The sequence below is a fragment of the Eulemur rufifrons genome, chromosome 19, assembly GCF_041146395.1.
Source record: "Eulemur rufifrons isolate Redbay chromosome 19, OSU_ERuf_1, whole genome shotgun sequence".
NCBI classification, from domain to species: Eukaryota; Metazoa; Chordata; class Mammalia; order Primates; family Lemuridae; genus Eulemur; species Eulemur rufifrons.
The window spans coordinates 36695800-36712100 of NC_091001.1; the positions used below are offsets into that span (position 1 = coordinate 36695800).

Sequence of the window (16301 nt, forward strand, 5' to 3'; positions counted from 1 at the left end):
CAGTTGAAGCAAATTGTTAAGTTATTAATAGTTAACTTAGGTGATGGCTATATGGGTATGCATTATACAATTTCTCCTTCTCTGTATGATTGAAATTTTTAGTAAGAAAAAGTATACAAATTAGTATTTACTGTTATTGCTATTAGCCTAGAATGTTTTGATCTTTCTCAATTCTGGTTCTGTCATCCATGTAATATACATACATATACATATAGATATACACACAAGAGTCATATGAATCTTTCATTCTTCTATAATTTGCAATTATTTAATACACTTTGGTTTTTTTGTTTGTTTGACTTTTAGAGATGGTGTATCACTATGTTGCCCAGGCTGGAGTGCAGTGGCTATTCACAGGTGCAATCATAGCGCACTATAGCCTCAAACTCCTGGGCTCTAGCGATTCTCCTGCCTCAGCCTCCCACGTACTGAGATTATAGGTGTGAGCCACTGTGCCCAGCCTCTTTGCTATTTTATTCAAATAAAAGCAACCACTTCCTATACTTCTAAATTTCTATTTACTCTTTTGCAGTATTTTTGAATTGTTTTCAAAACCAATTCTTCAAGTATTTTAGATTGTTTCAATGAAAGACAATATAACAACAAAACTGCAAACTGATATTATTAATACTTATACTCCCAAATATTCTCTTTCTTTTAAATAACACAAAGCAAAAAATACAAATTCCTATTTGGTAAGAAATGAAGGTGCAATCCTCTAACCAACACGTCCATTATTAGAACTTCCTCTGATGCTGGAAATATTCCATAATCTGTGCTGTCCAATATGATAGCCAGTAGTCAATATGGCTACTATGTACTCGATACATAATTAGTGTGACTGAGGAAGTAAATTGTAATTTTATCTACGATTAATTAATTTTAATTAAAATGATCACAGATAGCTAGTGGCGGCCATACAGCTCTAGATTATTGTAACCAAAGCCTTCATGCAGACAGCACCGTACTAATGTTACTGAGGCATATTTCAGCGAGGTTTTTAATTTCATTAAATGGTTACAAAGTTAAAGTCTGTATTTTAATTTTATTGGTCTAAATTAACAAACAAATATCCACTGTTACCAGAGAGCATTAACAACCAAATAGCCTCTGAATAGAGGATTTCTACCATGAAGCTGGTCATGATGACCATTCATTCCTAAGTGTCTCTCCTGTGAAGTGAGGGTTGCACAGCAGCATTTTAATACTTCAGATCTATGAAATTCTTTCAGGACTTGAATGGGTAACTCAGCATCATGACAATCATCTGTAAGAATGTCTCTCTTAGCACACTAAGGCCCTCTGCTAATCAGAAAAGCCTTATTTTACTCCGTATAAGACAAGAGACTTGGTTTACATACCCCATTTTCACATGGATTTCACAGCTGAGGACAGGGGTGAAAACATTTATATACAGGAAGTGATAGGAAAATGTAACTCTGTATGTGTGTGTGTGTGTGTGTGTGTACCAGAAACGTGTATATTGAGTGAAAACGAGAATAGCATGATAAAAGACTCTACTTTCCCACTCAGTTGACTTGTAGTTCATATTAATTCAGAGATCCTTACCGGACCAGCTCCATTTGTCCCCCTACCCTTTGTTATTCTTTTCTGTAGTTGATCTTAACTAGCTACTGGAAAGAAAAGATATAAACACTGAGTTGTGACCAATACTGGAAAACCTCTGCTTGTGTTTGCAGCTCCTTCCTCCTAGAGAGAAAGTGTAAGAAAGAAAAAACCAACAAAACAAAATGACGACAAAAACAAGCATACACCTGCACCTGTGTCCTAGGAAGGTCCACTAGAAGGAACAATGTCCTCTTCCAGTGCCCACAAGAACAGTGTCCTGTGTACAACATGCCCTCCAAGGAGCACCTCCCCGGACCTCCTTCTCCCAGGCAGTGTGATTTGTAGTTCAGTTCTGGAGTAATTCTTCCTCACCACCTTCCTAAAAGCCAGGATGGTGGGGAGGGAGTAGGTGCACTATTATCTTTCTCTCTAAAACCTGCTGCTAAGAGTGATGTTATTATTGGAAATTCTACATGTCTGAAAAGCATCAAAATGTACCTTCTGCAGCCTACATTTTGGCACCAGGTGCAATCCTACCTGCACAGTCTTGCTGAAGTTACTGCTGTCTCTCATCACTGGAAGCTCACCTCAGGTGTGAGAGGGAGCTGACCCCCACATTACCTCTGTAGTGGAAGCAAGACCCACGTGGGGAGCACAACAGTTTTAGCTTTCCAGCTTTCTTCCTCTCAGATCACCTTCCCACCACACAAACCCCAATGTTCAGATTTCACCTTCCTGGACCAGGATTACATACCTAATTCAAAGCCCGCCTAGGAGAAACTAGCTCAGTGGCACACACTCTGCTTTGTTAGGTTTGCCCCTAAACTGGTCTATTTTGACTTGATGTTTATTTTAATAGAAAGAAATTTGCTCAAGCAAATGTAATATCCAAATATAATATTTAACTTTCCATTTCTACCCTACCCCCATTAAGTTTTGCCTGCTGGCTTCCTCAATTAGTTTCTCTGAAAAGCTGATGGCTCAAGAGACGTCCCCAAGCTCTTCCTGCAGATGGTAGACAACTTCATTCCCACTCCTCAAACCTGACAGCCTTTGCCCCACAATGGGAAAATACTTCACTAAAGGTAAAGACTTCCCTGGGCTGATGCCCCTGAGTCCTTGGTGTTTCCCAAAACATGCAATAACAACTTCCCAATTCAACGTGAAGCATTAAGCTTAATCTATAAAATTCACACTAAGGAGGGTATTTCAAATAAGATAATTATTACAAAGAATAAGTAACAAAAATGGTTGGGGGTAAAAGGGCTATTTCACATAAAATTTTAAATTAGGGTAATGATTTGGTTGGGAAAGGTTTAGGAGCACAAGAAAAGAAAATGAGAAACATGAAGGCAAAGAAAATGTTAAAATATTTCAGTCTTTTTTTTTTTTTTAAATCAGTTTTCCTGGTATGTTATTCAGAAACATCACTACTAGCATGGTAAGTAATGCAAAATTTAAATATTACGGTAGGTGAAATTAAGTCTACCAGAAAACCACTGGAGGAAAGTCGTGAGTGAAATGTTCTATTAACGTTAACTTATCTGTTCATTGTTAATGTTCTTTAGCCCCAGTATGTATGTAGTACATACTAGGCACTACAGAAAAAGGACTAGCACTAGTGGTTTAGACCCCCAAGTATCTTAACATTAGAGGAAAACTGGCATTTCACATCTAAAGTGTGGTTTGGCCTACTTGGATGAAATTTATCAACAATGCCAGAATTAACAGAAATTTCATAATCATCTGAAATAAATACTTTACTTGTAAACAACCTACATGAAAAACTACTCAAACTAAGAAATACCCAATCCTTCCACAAAAGCAAAAAATGAAAATACATTTATCAGTTGGGACTTAATTAATGATTTTTCAAAAAGCTTCAAAACAATATAGCTAGCCAAATATTTTTGTTTGTTTTGCCTTAGCATTTGTGTTTCTAGAGACCTTTTCTCTTCTAAGAACCAGACTTTAGACATGCCTACACAGTGGTATTCAAACATCCTTACCATCCAAGTCCATATAGCCGAACAAGATATAAAAATCACTGCCTTACTCTGATTTAAGGCTGCTCATGTCTTAATCTTTCAGTTTTAAATTCACTCAGAAGAAAATGTGAGCCACAGGAATAGAAAACAAAGGCATTTTCCTATAATAAGTTCTAGCTTAATATTTCCTTTACTAAGTTCTAAAATTGGTATGGAATTTAACCTGGCAAAGTTCTTAGGTGTTTTAAACTACCATTACATTTTAAGAAATTGTTACATATAACAGTTTAGGTTCAATGGTTGGTTGGTCACAACAAAATAAAACAAAACAACCCTGCTTCTTCCAAAAGAAAAAATGGAGCATACACTTAATAAGTATAGAACCTTTTAGAAACTTACTGGACTACAGCATGTCATGTATATTAACCTGAATCTAAAAAAGGAAGTGCTGACAAAAAAAAAAAAGAAGAGTAAGAATGTAAATTTTAAAAATTTAATTCAGATAAGAAATGGCATGAGTAAACATGTACTTTTAGGTTTTAAATAGAATATTGGTAATTCAACAGTTCCCTAAAATGAAGGCAAAGTCTTTGACTATATTCTTAGGCTTAAGTCAAAGTATAAAAGGATTGCAGACTCAACTCAGGAAAAGCACTGGGTCAGGAATGCAATCTCTATTAATTAGGTATCCCAGCTGGGCAGTGGGTTTGCAGCTGTTAACTTGATCAATGACTTACCTAAATGTCATCTCTACTGATTCGCTTATAAATTACCAGCAAGTGAGACTAATGTACAGGTGCTAATTTATTTAAACTGTTCTCTACAGTTCTACATAGCTTTATAAACTGCATCTGGCACCTAATGTTAGCTGTCAGTTGTACTTAGACATGCCTGTCCTAACGACTCTGTTCATTAGAAGTGAGCACAAATTATGAAATATTGTGAAAAATGATACATCAAATGGAATGGGCACAGCAAATCAATTAGAGAAACTTCATACAGCATATTCACACTTAGGAGAATAAAACATTCTGGTTTCAGAATGAGGTCTATAATACCAATTAAAAAGTAATTGGTAGACTTCAGCAGTGTTATATATCAATTTGCTGGCTTTTTTTCCTGAAATTCTACAGTAATGTAGAACTTAACTTTTAATTCCCAAATAAAGACATTAGTAATGCAAGTGTGTAGTCATAATAGTTAATATAACTGAAATGTCTCCAACCTAAACTGCATTCTTAATTCAAAAAGGAAAATGCAAATATCAGTGGTCCTCAACTTTTTAATGTTTATAGCATGATTCTGAGTAAAAGAATTTTTGACGGTACACATGGAAGGATTAAGAGACTTCAATAAACAGATTAGCAATCACTGTTACCCTGCGTCTGCTCTAGCATAACAAGGAGTTACAAGGTCTATAAAATTTCTCAAGCACTATCTACATGCTTCACCTGGCCATGCTTTAGCCATGGGGTCAATAAGGAAAACTGCTTTTGCCCTGCCTGCCTGTGTTACACACTCATGGGCTTAGTTTTTTTACAGTTTTCATATACACAGAATCTTCTTTTGTAACTGTTTTGCACTAAATAACAAAACCCACTTAGCTCAATGTTCCATCTGACAGATTCCTCCTAACAGTAATGTATACTGTTACAGCCAAAAATAATTTTTACACACTGACCAACATTTGGCAGTATCCTGTGAAAGATTTATGAAACAGGAGTTGAGAAACACAGCATTAGGTCTATTTTCAAAATATTTAGCATGCATTTAAAAGTACTTTCAGCATAACACCATATACACTACTAATTGTTAGAGGCTACTTGTTTTTCCTCCTGTTAGATCTTTTGAAGTGTATTAATAGTACCACGTGGTTCAGTGGGTAAGAGCAGTGAGTAGTTTATAAGTTTTCAATATAATTTAAGAAATTAGGAAAAAATTAAACTATTTTGAAATGGAGAAAATCTATAACTGCCAATGACTAATTTCTTTTTATTAATAGTTACAATAATTTGTTATTTTATTAACTAAAAAAATCATATAAATTTAATAAAAACACTGAGCATTGATTATAGCAAATTAAGTTTGAAAAAAATTTCCAACAGATATATAATCCTGTAGCCTTAATAATAAACCTTCTAAATGATATAACTTTAAAATAAATATCAATGGTAACAAGTAGAATTATTTTTATTCAAAAATTTTATCTGTCATATCTTTTTATTTTACCAACTCACATTGTACTTTTTAACAAGCCTTATTAAATTAAGAAAATACTAGTATAAGATTAGCTAGGTATAATTTTCACACATAAATTATATATGCTGTATTCAGTGACACCAAATTTCTATTCAAACTCAACCCTCTGAAGTAAGGTTGTAAACCTAGAAATCAATGAAAAAGACCTAGAAGAGCTGCAATAGCTTACATAAATTCATGAATTTACTGAGTAGGAAGGGCATATAGGTCCTCATACAGAGTCCAATGGCTCTTGGCTTTAATTCACATGCCTAACAAGTTTAGTTATGCCAGAAGGTTGGAAGACAGGTGAGGGCGTCTAGAGGCAGACATACAGACATAAGACATCTTGACAGCAAGAGAGATGACAAGAATTAGTAATACAGCATAGCCAGGCCATTCAGTACAGGGACAGACATGTGCTACGAGCCACAGTCAGGGGTTAACAACCACACTAAAGAGGAAAATCCTAAAGCTTTGTAAGGTTAAATTATACTCACTATATCCTACTAAATGAGGTTGGGGAGAGTGCAACTTATTTTGGAAAATGTTATCCAAAAAATTAATCTTCCAAACTGTGGAAAAACAGTCTTTGGCTATAGAAAGACCTTTTACAGCCTTGGTATCATCAATAATTTAAAAAAAAGATACCTACCCCATAATATTTTTATAAAGATTAAAATGTGGTAACATTTATCTGGTTCTTAGATAGCATCTCATACATACACAGGAGGTTTTCAGTATGCAGTAGTAGTTTCCTTACAAATAACACTTAAAAATAGGTTTCCCTTATCTGGAAAATTCACTTTTGTGGAATATCACATTTCCTGATCTATTAAATAAGAGAAAAGCTACTGTATCTACTTTTAATTTATATATTAAAAGCCAAGCATATTAAAAAGCATTATGACTTCTAAATATATAACAGCAATTATAACAGAAGCTTAAAATATTTTCTTGATTTTGGATGAATTATTTATTTTTGTCTTTAGAAATAACTAAGCATTTTTTTCAGCATGGAAATACTGACTCATCAGCCATATTGTCTCGTTTTCACTTTATATACCCTGCTGAACCTTTTTAAAAAAACAATAGTTTTAAAAACATAAATGAAAACAGGAACTGTATGGGTATATTAATTTTGATTCTTTGGTAACAGTTGTCACTGTCCTCTTTTGTTTTTACATCTATTCAGCTGCCAAAGGGAGTCCGACAAATTTAATAAAATGCAATGTCAAAGGGGGTGCGCTAAATTTAATAAAGTGCCAAAAGAGTTAATTGATATAAAATGTGAGACTCAGTGAAGCCGATCAATCATTTGCAGCAAAGTCTAGCGCAGCAGAATTATGTCACCGGTGTCGAGGAAAATGGTTAACGCTTACTTTCATATGAGCTTTTAGATACCGAGCAAGGTGAGACAATATACCTACAGGAGATAAGGCTATCTCCCGTTTAAATCAATCAGTGATAAATCAATGTACTCAACACTATTTCAGATGATTCTCTCCAACATTCAGTCTCAAGTGGCATGGAAGATTTGCGTGACAAAGTAAATCAGAGAACTAGGGAATGATTCCAGTTATGGTATATTGTATTTATTACTGTTAATAGTAATGAGAATAATAACACATAGCATCAATCACATGCTTCTTAGCTATATTCTGAGATAGGTGAGCAGGTATTATTATTTTAGAGATAAGAAAATCAAGTGACAGAGACGTGACTTGTTCAACATTACAATGTTAGTGACACTGCAAGAAATCTAATCCCAGGTCCTGCATCTTTCTAAAACATCACTTCAACTATAAGGAATTTATTAAAAGAAAAGAATCAATGCAATAACAAGGTTCTACACATTAGGCATTTCTCAACACAAGACAGTCTACTTCATTTTAGAAGAGTCTACATATTTTAAAGAAGCAATTGGATGTTTTTTTCATATTAATTCACGATTTCATTACTTAATTGGCTAAATCTAAAGGGAGATTTTTATAATATCCTGTTTGCACAACCACATAAAATGACATCAAGTTACTTTTACCATATACATACATACAGTTTTAACAATACAACCACAGCTCACTTTTACATAGTGAGGTTAAATACCTCTTCTGTGGAAAATAATTCTATATTTTGAGAGCCAGAACTAAATATATTGTTAAAAATTTGTTTCTACCTGATTGAATGACAATGTATTCACTAAGCTATAGGATCCTTTTAGATATCTCTAAATAATATTAAGGAGTCACCAATGTGTGTCTGTTGTAAACATCTTGACAAAATTTTTTAAAAGAATTGTTTTAATCTTAAATATTTTTGGTTAAATATACTTCATAAATGGTTTTGGCTATCATTATTTCAGCAATTGGATAATAACTATGGAAAAACTAGTTTCTAAACTATATAAAATAACTAATGGTTTAATCTGAATACAATGGTGCCTAATTTATCTATGTAAAAATTAGAGTGAGCCTGGAATTTTAAATAGGTAATTGAATTAAATTATAGGCCATGTCTATTCTGTATAAATTAAATCCTCATGAAAATAATTTTAACGACCCAAATATTCTGAGTAAACATCCAAACAATGAACTAACCACTCCAAACAACATAATTCATTTTTAATACTTACAGTGTGAAAATGCTTATCACTTCAAATAGAATTACAAAACTGTTGAATGATTCTGCTTCTTTCAATAAGCTAAGTATGCCCCATGTACATTCAAAAAGGTAGTCAAGAGCTGCTCAAAAACACCTCAGTAGTAAAACTCAGTTGGGCAGCGAGAGCCTCCTGTTGAGAACAGTTACTTAGGGACACACAGGCCACAAGGAGAGAGGGGAGGACCATTTTTAAAAGCAAACAATAAAAACAAACAATAACAAAAAACTACCCACAAAGAAAAGCACAGGCTCAGATGGCTTCACAATCAAACACTTAAAGAATAATTAATATGAATTCTTCACAAACTCTTCCAAAAACAGAAGAGAAAGAACACTTCCCAACTCATTCTATGAGGCCATTATTACTCTTCTACCAAAATGAGACAGATAGTAGACGAAAAGAAAACTATAAACCAATTATCAATTAGAGATAAAAATCCTCAACAAAATGCTAGCAAACCAAACCCAGAAAGATATAAAAAGGAGTATACATACTGATAAAGTGGGATTTATCTCATGAACACAAAAGTATCCAAAAATCAATTAATCTGATATATCACACAAATAGAATAAAAACCAAAAACCATACAATCATCAAAAAGCAGAAAAAGCATGACAGTATCCAACACTCTTCTATGGTCAAAACATCAACAACAAAAGCAACAAAAAATTTCAACAAACCAGGTACATAAGTAAAGGAATTTACTGAACCTGACAGAGCATCTATGAAAAACCCATGGCATCACATTTAATGGTGAAAGACTGAATGCTCTCCCCTATAAACAGGAACTAGGTGATTGTCCACTCTTGTCATTTCTACTCAACATTGTTGGAGATTCCAGCCAGGGCATTTAGGTAAGAAAAAGAAGTAAAAGGTATCCAGATTGGGGGAAAAAAAAAAAAAAAAGTGAAACTATTTCTATTTGCAGGTGATAATATGCTATATATAGAAAATAGCAAGGAATCCACTAAAAAACTATGAGGATTAGTAATGAGTTCAGCAAGGTTGAAGATTCAAAATCAATATACAGAAATAGATGCAAAAATCAATTGTATACACTTGCAATAAAAAATCCTAAAATAAAACTAAGAAAATAATTCGATTTACAATGGGATTTTATAAAAAAGAAATCAATGCTTAGGAGTAAATTTAACAAAAGTGACAAACTTAGACTCTGAAAACTACAAAACATCACTGAGAGAAATTAAAGATGATCTAAATAAATAGAACATCCCATGTTCAGAAACTAGAAGACTTACCATTAAGATGGCAATACTCCTAAAATTGATCTAGAGATTCAGTGCAATCCCTATCAAAATCCTGACTGGTTCTGTACAGAAATTGACAAGCTAATCCTAAAATTTCACATGGAAATTGAAAGAGCACAGAATAGCCAAAATGATCTCTGAAAGAATGAACAAAGTAGGAGCACATGCACTTCCCAATTTCAAAATTTATTACAAAAGCTACAGTAATCAAGACAGAGTGATATTGGTATAAGGACAAACATAATAGATCAATGGGATAAAACTGAGAGTCCAGAAATAACCCCTCACTTTTCGGTAAGGGTGATTTTCGGTAAGGGTAACAAAAGGATTCAATGGGAAAACAAGTCTTTCCAATACATAATTCTTGGACAAATAAATGTCTACATGTTGAAGAACAGGAATTGATAGTAGGAAAATGTGTGCTCTCTTTGATTCTAACTGATGCTATTCGCTTCTGTGACTATGCTTGCTTTTAGTTGTTTGATAAATATAGTTAATCAGAATGAAAAACAGGGACAAGAGCAAAGGTAACTCCATGATAGGCTAGGCTTCCTGGATGTGAGAAGTTAACAGCCTAGTTCTGCTTCTGTATATATGGCTTGCTGGCTTGGTGCTTAGCATAAGTGGAGCCATGGCAGGCTTCACTAAAGTAAAGGAAAACAAGGCCCCGGGGAGGTAACCGCAAGTTATTTCCTGATAAAGGGCTGGAGAGTCCAGGTGCCTTCCAACCAACTAAGTAGATAAGAAGAGCAAGACATGATCAGCGCATGAACGGCTTGTGCAGGGCGTGTGTTCCCAGTATCGCTTATAACCAAAAACTAGAAGGTATGCAACAACAGTCCCCCTCCCCGACGGAGACCCTCCTCTTCCCCTGGATGACGTTAACTACAACTGGCGCCAGCGCCAAAAGCCCGAAGCTTAGAGTCAACAAACCAGGAGCCAACGCAATCAGCCACTTCTAAAAAAGAACAAATAAACTAAAGGGGGATGAAGTGCAGACTAGTGTGTCGTGTGCAGACTAACGTGTCGTGTGAAAACTAGCATACAGAAAAGTATAAAAGCTTAAACTTTACCCCAGGGCAGGGTCCTAGTTCGTGGAGAGGCCACTGTGTTGGTGCTCTGGGACTTGGACCCTAGCTTGAACTAGTCAATAAACTCCTTTGCCTTTTTGCAGCCTCAATGACTCTGCCTCTCTGTTCCTGGGGCCGAGGGGAACCGGATCTAACAATGTAAAGGAATGAAGTACTCCTATCTCACATCATATACAAAGATTTCCTCAAAATGGATCAAAGACTTAAATGTTAGAGTTAAAACTATAAAACTCTTAAAAGAAAACATAATTAAGGTGTTATGAAATGCAGATTTTTTAATACCCCCAATACCGTCCAGATTACCATAAGATTCAAAAAAAAGGACAGCAGCTACGAAGTCCATAACTCTAAATCACCTAACCCAGAAGGGCAATATGAAATCCTTCTGGCTGAGACAAAAACGTTGGTCTGGGGCCTTAAAGTGACACTTCAGTACCATTTATACTATTCATATTTACTTTCCTATTGAAAGGTATACAAAAAGATGGGAATTAAACTAAAATGCATAAAATGATTAAAAATAATAATATAATTAAAATAATATGAAAATGTTAAATCTATTATACATGAAGATGCTATTCTTCAGTTAAATATAAAATGTCATGGGATGTTAGATGTTACTTTTAAAAAATTAGGAAAAGCTTCAAAGCTGAAATTTAAGTTCCTTTACTAGCTATCTTGAGGCATCTAGCAAAAAGTATTATTGACCATTATTACTTTTATCAGGAATATAATTCAAGAGTGGAACAGAAACAAAATTCTGATCCTAATTCTCAAGTCACCTAGAACATGCCCTCATTCTGAAAACTCAAATATAAATTTAAGTTGATGAAAACACTAAGCCAAGGTCTATTTATGGGATTTCCTATAAACTTGACTATTTCTATTACCATCTGTTTTATCATTTTGTTAGAAAGCTGAGTCTAAGACTACACAACAGAATAAATGTTTCCAAATATAGTATAAACATTCACAGCGGCTCCTAGAACCTTGAATCCCAAAAAGTAACCATTTCTAGTTAAAATAAAAAATTCACCATGCTTTGTAGTACTTCTACTACAGTAGACTCTCTCCTTGAAACCATGGCTCCAACTTGCAACATATAGTAACATTTTTTCCTTATTCTGACAGTTTGATTAAAACTTACACAGTGCTAAGGGGCTCACACTGAAGAAAAGTCCTTTCAATATCTAAAAGTACAGAGTAACTGTACTTACATCAATATCCTCTTGGGTAAAAGTTTCTGGGTCTTCTCCCATCATGTTGGCTAAATGTCTTTTTCCTATGTTGAACTCTTCAATCTGCTTTTTAATAAAATCCTCTGTGTAAGTTTCACGTCTTAAGGCTGCAATATTTTTCTTTGTTGTTACAACTGCGGTGTGTTTTAGCCTTAATACCTAACAGAAAATATAAATGGAAAGAAAAGAAGATATTTTAAATTAAACATTGATCTTGCAGGCCATTGTCTCTAAATAAAATAGGATATTCAAGTAGTTGTCTTTTTTATTATGGTAATTGGTTGACAGGGGTCCAGAAACAAAGTAAGAGGCCAGTTAGGAAAGTTGTTAAGAATTTGTCCCCTGCTCAAAAGCAGGGTTACAAAGTAGTTTAAACTACTAGCATTTCAACACATTAAAACCAAAAATACCTGTAAGTGGTATGCTACCACTTTACCTATTATAAACATCCATTTGATACTGATTGCTCAATGTCAGTGAGTTGTGATATTTGACACGTGGAATAAAGAGTAAAATGCCACTCCCTTAAAAAAAAGAAAATGTACCTGCAGCCAGAAACTAGCAAGCAGTAGACCTGGGAGAAAACGGGCATATACTTTGGTGGGCACCTTGTTTGAGGGTAAAAACACAGTCTATTTTTAAATGTTTTAAACTAATAGGTTTAGCTTAGCTTGAGACTTTATTCCATAGTCTTATATTAAACTGAAGAAATAAAAAATTGTTTCACTAAACACACTGAGAAGATTTATTATTATTAATTTGGTTCAATATACGAACTATAAAAATAAAGGCTTTCATATCTTAAATGTCAGTAATTATATCACACTTGTTGCTGCTAGTCCTTTTATGCTGTGGCATTAGGAATTTCCTTCCAAGGCAATAATATTTCACCTTTAATAAAATGTGCTAAAGAACCAGAAAAATGTTTTCAAATGACATTTAGTTATATTCCATAGCTAATTATAACTAGAACAGATCTTTCTGGTCCTGGTATTTCTTAAGATCTTAAATCTGTGGTTCTCAAACTTCATCCCTTGCCCCAGCAATTCTAGACATTCTTAAAGCAATATTCAGACTTTAAAGCCACAATCTCAGTAATCCACTTATTTCCCTTTGCATAAACATAAAAATCTCTCTCACACATATACCATCCACCAGCACCTCTGAGAATCTTAAATTCAGATGACTCTGAAGAATAATCTGTTACTATAGTTACAATAGAAAATATAAGAAGAAATACAGGACAAATATTACAGTACCCATAATGGTCAAAATTATGTTCTTAACCTCTTCCAAATTAAAATAGTGAATAGTTTCTTCTTATTCTTTAATGGGTAAGAAAGGGCAATTTAAAATTCTTTGAAACTTTATAGTTTATTTTTCCTCAGGAGGGCAAAGAGGAGCTTCTCCTTTTAAAATATATTCTTAATCAACAATTATATTTTCTTACAATGCTTTGTAAAGATAGTGTTATTGTCAATGAGTAAAAGCATGACTGCAACTTGCTTATGTGTACTCTGCTCTTTTATAGAGATAGCCTGTTTTCATTCCCCCTGCTCCTTCTGCCCATAGCCAAGCACCGCCAGCACCAACTCCCCACCCTAGTAGTTTTACCCTTACGTTTTTCATTGTTTTCCAGGGTTTTTAACTTTTTTCTAGAGGTGGGTCTTGCTCTATAGCCCAGGCAGCAATGTTATCATAGTTCACCACAGCCTCGAACTCCTGGGTTCAAGCAATCCTCCCACCTCAGCCTCCTGAGTAGCTAGGACTATAGGCATGCACCATCACGCCTGGCTAATGTTTTAAAATTTTTTTGTAGAGACAGGGTCTCACTATGTTGCTTAGGCTGGTCTCAAACTACAGGCCTCAAGTGATCCTCCCACTCTGGCCTCCCAAAGTGCTGGGATTATAGGCATCGGCCACTGCACCCAGCCTAAATTTGTTTTTAATGATTCTATGTCTTCTCTGAGCAATGGAGAATGCTGCTTCCCATATTCAAAGTGAAGACAAAATGACTTTCTCACCCTCAAATGATGGCAAAGGCATGAATTTGGGGCCAAAAAGTAGCAGTCATAGAGTAGAGGGAATTCTCCCAAATATTACATTAGCAAAAGGATGATTACAGGGCTGGTTTTGTAAATAAAAATGACGAAATGTTTTTGTCCACAGCCAAAACAATCAGAATACAGGTGAGCCCACAATTCAGACAAAATCTTGAAGACATTCTTTTGGGTTAACTACCGCCACACTTCCCACCAATCACCGCCCACAGCCCTCAGGAGAAATGAGCCTTCTAGTGAATAGGGCTCCATTACTGAAGTAAGGAATTCTAGAGGAAGAGCGAGGGCAGGGAGGAAAGTGTGAGGCCTAGGTTTTTTCCTCTGCCCAGAGGCGGGTGAGTTCGGTTTTGGGAATGATGAGTTTGATATGTTTGATAGACATCCAGGAGACAGGAGCACAGGAAGCAGATGGCTCTGGGGTGTTTGCACAGCAAAGACCAGAGCTTGAGAGACAGGTCTGTTAATAATCCACATGAGACAAAATGTTGACGCCACTAGAGTAGCAAGGGAGATGGCAAGCATTAGTGTTAGTATGAGAAGTGTCTCTTCTACTATGGAAAGAAACAGTTCAAAGGTGAGGGCGAGCAGGCAGAAAGTCAAGGACAGATACTTATGTCTTCTGGCCACTATTTGATTTGTGAAATAGGAGATGAGATGGTCTGCTGAGGGCAAAGTTTGATGGACCAAATACTTCATATTCAAACAGAAAGGATACAGTGGTCGTAAAGTCTAGTCAGAAAAACTGAAAGAAAAAAGTTAGAGGAAAATTTGAAGTCTCTATTCCTACTGGATGTGAGCCAGGAGAATCTGCATTCATACAATATCTGTAATATTTTCCTTGTCAATTATCTTTTCTTTTCCTGTAGATTTCCTTTGTATGTTTCAGTGGTATAGTCAATGCGCTATTTAGTTCCAGAGAGTTACATCTTAATGGCAGATTGTACCCTTCAGCATTATAAAGTTTTCCATTTCCATGTAATACTTTTTATCTTGAATTCAATTCTGTTGGATCACAATATTGCAATGCTTTCAACCTTCTATTTACATTTCCCTGGAATATCATTGTCCATTTTCATTTAAATTTTAGGCTATTTTAGGTTTGGGGTTGTTTTTTTTTTTTACTCAATTTGAGTTTTTAACAGATGAGATTATCCCATTTACACAGGTTTTAATTGTTAGTCTTATAAGTCATTTTTTATTCTTCTTTCCTATCACCTTTCTTTTGCTATATGGAAAGTTTTGTTTCATCTTTTTAAAATTTGTCTTTAAATCTGGCAATTTAGACAGTATGCAGCCTGCTCTTATTTTACTAGTGACTAATTATATGTCTCTGAATAAAATGTTTAAATGTATTTCTCCTATCACCTTCAGAAATAGTTATTCTGCTCCCTTAGTCAGTCACGGCAATTATCTGTTCTTCTGTTCTCCACAGTATACATCGACTTCTCTTAGTCTTATTCCTTATCCCTTGTTTCTGCATTCTAAATGATTTTTAAATCTTTACTCCATGTTTTTTTTCCCTCTTTCTGCAATGTCAATTTTGCTTATTGCAGCCACTCTGAATTTTTCACTTTTTATATCACTGGTCTATCTTAAAAATTCTTGCCTTAACAGTTTCTTATAATCTTAACTTCTTGTCTTATCTTGTCTCAAAGATCTCCCCTCACCCAATGTTTCTTTTAAATGTCCCTGATAGTGTGAAGTAGTTGTGGTAAACATAATTCTTCCATTTTGTTGAGTAAATATCCTTTTGTATTTTTTAATCTATTTCTTCCACATTGTTCCTTTTCTTCTTTTGTTCCTATAATATTTTAGCATCTTCTCAAGCAAAAGAGATGATTATTAGCTTGAAGACTCATTTTTTCACTTGATTTAAAATTTCGTATCTGTCTTTGTCTCCAGAGTTTGTGACATGAGGTGGCAGCTTTCCTAGTTTTAACATAATTGAAGCTTAAACGCATTTATAAACATTTTTATTGTTGTTCATTTAGAAAGGGCTCTTAAAAATGTCCTTAATTTGTTATTTTTCATAAAATCTCTTTAGGATCTTTTTCAAAGACATTTCTACACATTGCTTAAGAATATGACATTCTGGAAATTCATATTTATTGAATTTACAAAGTTATCACAGCATCAGTACCAGGCTATTGAATATATTTACTAAATGTTTAGAATCATTCCAGCAAT

General features: G+C 34.6%; 1 protein-coding gene across 1 annotated transcript in view; it reads right to left on the reverse strand.

The window, feature by feature from the left end:
• MRPS9 (mitochondrial ribosomal protein S9) overlaps positions 1-16301 on the reverse strand; it is a 55797-nt gene that overhangs the window by 34952 nt on the left and 4544 nt on the right. The window contains exon 2 of the mRNA XM_069494480.1: positions 12034-12213. Coding sequence (XP_069350581.1) covers positions 12034-12213 — 180 coding nt within the window. The remainder of the gene's footprint in view (positions 1-12033; positions 12214-16301) is intronic.